Source organism: Drosophila guanche, unplaced genomic scaffold, assembly GCF_900245975.1.
Source record: "Drosophila guanche unplaced genomic scaffold, DGUA_6, whole genome shotgun sequence".
Lineage (NCBI taxonomy): Eukaryota > Metazoa > Arthropoda > Insecta > Diptera > Drosophilidae > Drosophila > Drosophila guanche.
The window spans coordinates 10,229-13,702 of record NW_022995827.1 but is presented as its reverse complement, the minus strand read 5'-3'; the positions used below and the strand labels follow the sequence as shown (position 1 = coordinate 13,702).

Sequence of the window (3,474 nt, the reverse complement as noted above, 5' to 3'; positions counted from 1 at the left end):
ATCCTAAGATAGCTTGTGGGAATAATGTAGCACGTAATGAAGGGTTACGTGAAGTACCGTTAATTAAAGCTACGAAAACTAAAGCGATTCCTATAGCTGCTCCTCCTAATCCTAATGTAGCTATTGAAGCTCCGATGTATTTTGCTGCTAATGCTAATTGCATATTTATTATATTATATATCTTCTTATATTTATTATATTTATATTTACTTCACCTATATTTATAAAAATAAATATTAAATAATAATCCCCCCCCCCAGCGCAACTGCGCTGGGCATTAATATTTATACCTCTTTTAGACGATATTCAAAATAATTATTTTATTATATTCAATATAGTTGCACAAGAGGTTCTCTGAGCGTAGTTAGAGAATGAATAAATAAAAGTTAGATAATATAATTTTATCTAGGGTGTGTTAAAACTGGTAACTCACTGAAAGTGTGATACTCAGCTGGTCTGCTTAAGATTAATTCTAAATCTGAATCTCTAACAGTTCTTGTTAAGTTAGCTTCTAAGAAATCAGGTGTAACTTGGATATCAAAATCTTCATTTTCACCATTTTCTAATTGTATTAAAACACTTTTTAATCCAACTAGAACTGATATAACAGATATAATAGAACCTAAACTACTAACATAGTTTCAACCAATAAAGGCATCAGGATAGTTAGGTATACGACGAGGCATACCATTAATACCTAAGAAATGCATTGGTAAGAATATTATATTAACTGAGATAAATAATAATCAGAAGTGTATTTCTGCTCATATTTTATTATAATTTAATCCAAACATAGCAGGACCTCAATAATAATAACCACCTATTAAAGAGAATAAAGCTCCCATAGATAATACATAATGGAAATGTCCAACTACGTAATAAGTATCATGGAAAGCTACATCAATAGAAGCATTAGATAACATAACTCCTGTTAAACCTCCAACAGTAAATAAGAATAAGAAACCTAATGCAAATAACATAGGTACTCCTAATCTTAATTCTCCACCATATATTGTAGCGATTCATGAGAATATTTTAATACCTGTAGGTACTGCTATTATCATAGTAGCAGAAGTGAAATAAGCTCTAGAATCAATATCTAAACCTACGATATACATGTGATGCAATAATGTTAATAAATATTTTCCATATTTACCCATAAATAATATTTATGCTTCTCTCACAAGAAGTATCGGACCATATCTTCATATTTATAAATATAATATTTATCCTTTAATAATAATACCCGGGCTGCACCCGGGGATAACCAGCGCGGTAGCGCTGGTTATTAGGTATATTTAATTTAATTTATCACCTATTTTTTTATTTATATTATTATTTTTATTAATATCTTTACTTAATATAATAATATTATTTAATTCATTTTCATTTAAATGTAATTTATTATTAATTTTATTTAATATATTAATAAATTTATTATAACTTATTAATTTTTTAGTTTTTAAAGGATATTTATCAAAATATTCTTTAATAATATTCATATTATTAAAACCAGTAACTGTGTATCTATATACATTATTTGTTTTATTTCTATAAGATACTTTACCAATATTAAATAATAATTTTATTTTATTTAATATTATTTCATCTTTTTGATCTAAAATATATCTTAATTTAATAACTTTGTTATATTTATATCTTATATTATTAGTTATAGTTACATTAAAACAACCTTCTGCATCTGTAAAACCAGATATTCATGAATCATTTAATGTTATAATATTATTAATATTTATTAATTTAATATTTTCTATACTTTGTACTGATATATTAAATGAAATATTAGATTTATTTATAAATTTATATTTATTATTATTATAATAATTATTATAATAATTTATTCATAAAGATAATTGTTTAATTCTGTTATCTATAACTAAATTACCATTAAATAAATAAGTTAATATTAATATTTCAGATGGATTACTTATAATTAACCTATAATATGTATTATTATTAGATTTAAAGCATTTAACACTACCTAATTTAAGAGTATTATATATATGATATAAAATAGCATCTTCTTTTTGTGTTAATACAAATCTAACAGTTTTACCATTATTATAAGTTAATATAGCACCATCTCCTTCAACAAAACCTATAAATCAAGTATATCAATCTTCAGATATATTAAGTAAATAATTTAAATTATTAATCTTACAAAATGTAAAATAATTATTATATTTAAAATATGTTTTACATGTGGCCTCTGAAGTATTTTCAATCTTTAATATATATTTATATATTCCCGGGCACAATTCAGGGAACCTCAGGGCGATAGCACTGGGTATTAAAGATAAATTACTTGCTGATTGAATTCTATTAATAATATAATAAAATATATTATATATATAAATAATTAAATTTTCACTATTAAAAGTATTAATTACTTTAAAATTGTTCCAGCATATAGTAAAATATTTAACTATATATTTAATATATAGTGAAGCCATTATTCAACTTCAAACTAAGAAACCTAATAATCCAATAGATCCCATAGCATATAACATTCCAACTTCTCCAAATATAGGTTTTTTACTATATGTTGATACTATATGTGATATTATTCCAAATCCTGGTATTATTATAATATAAACTTCTGGGTGACCAAAGAATCAGAAAAGATGCTCATATAATACAGGATCTCCACCGGCTCCTACTTCGTAGAAACCAGTATTGAAATTTCTATCTAATAATAATAAAGTAACACCTGCTGTTAATACAGGTAAAGATAATAATAATAATATAGCTGTAAATAAAATAGCTCATACAAATAATGGCATATTTATCATATGCATTCCTATTGTACGCATATTAATTATAGTTACTATAAAATTAATAGCACCTAATAAACTTGATATAGAAGTTAAATGTAATGCAAATATAGCTAAATCTACTGATGGTCCAGAATGTGAACCTATAGATGATAATGGTGGGTAAACTGTTCAACCTGTACCAGCACCACTTTCTATTAATACTGATATAATAATACAAACTAAAGCAGGTGGTAAACATCAGAAACTAATGTTATTTAATCTAGCAAAAGCCATATCTACAGCTCCTATTAAAATAGGTACAAAAAAATTACCAAAAGCTCCTATTAAAACCGGCATTACAAATAAGAATATCATAGCTATAGCATGTCCTGTAACTATTACATTAAATGCTTGATGGTTCTCGTGAAAAAATTGACTATTACCACTAGCTAATTCCATTCTTATTAAAACTGACATTCCTGTCGCTACCATAGATGCTATCATACCATATATTAAATATAATATAGCTATATCTTTATGAGATGTACTAAATAATCAACGGGTTGCATAACTCATTTGTTTCATATTTATATATCCCTTATCTTCATTTTATGATCCTTATTTCTTTTATTTATTTTTATATATTTTATATTTATTTATACACTTACCTTTATTTATATGAACACCCCCCCCCCCG

General features: G+C 25.0%; 1 protein-coding gene across 1 annotated transcript in view; it reads right to left on the bottom strand.

Annotated features, from left to right (window-relative positions):
- LOC117591604 (NADH-ubiquinone oxidoreductase chain 5-like) overlaps positions 1–3,474 on the bottom strand; it is a gene marked incomplete at both ends in the record, with an annotated part of 6,724 nt that overhangs the window by 1,091 nt on the left and 2,159 nt on the right. The window contains 1 exon segment of the mRNA XM_034284917.1: positions 557–598. Coding sequence (XP_034140808.1) covers positions 557–598 — 42 coding nt within the window.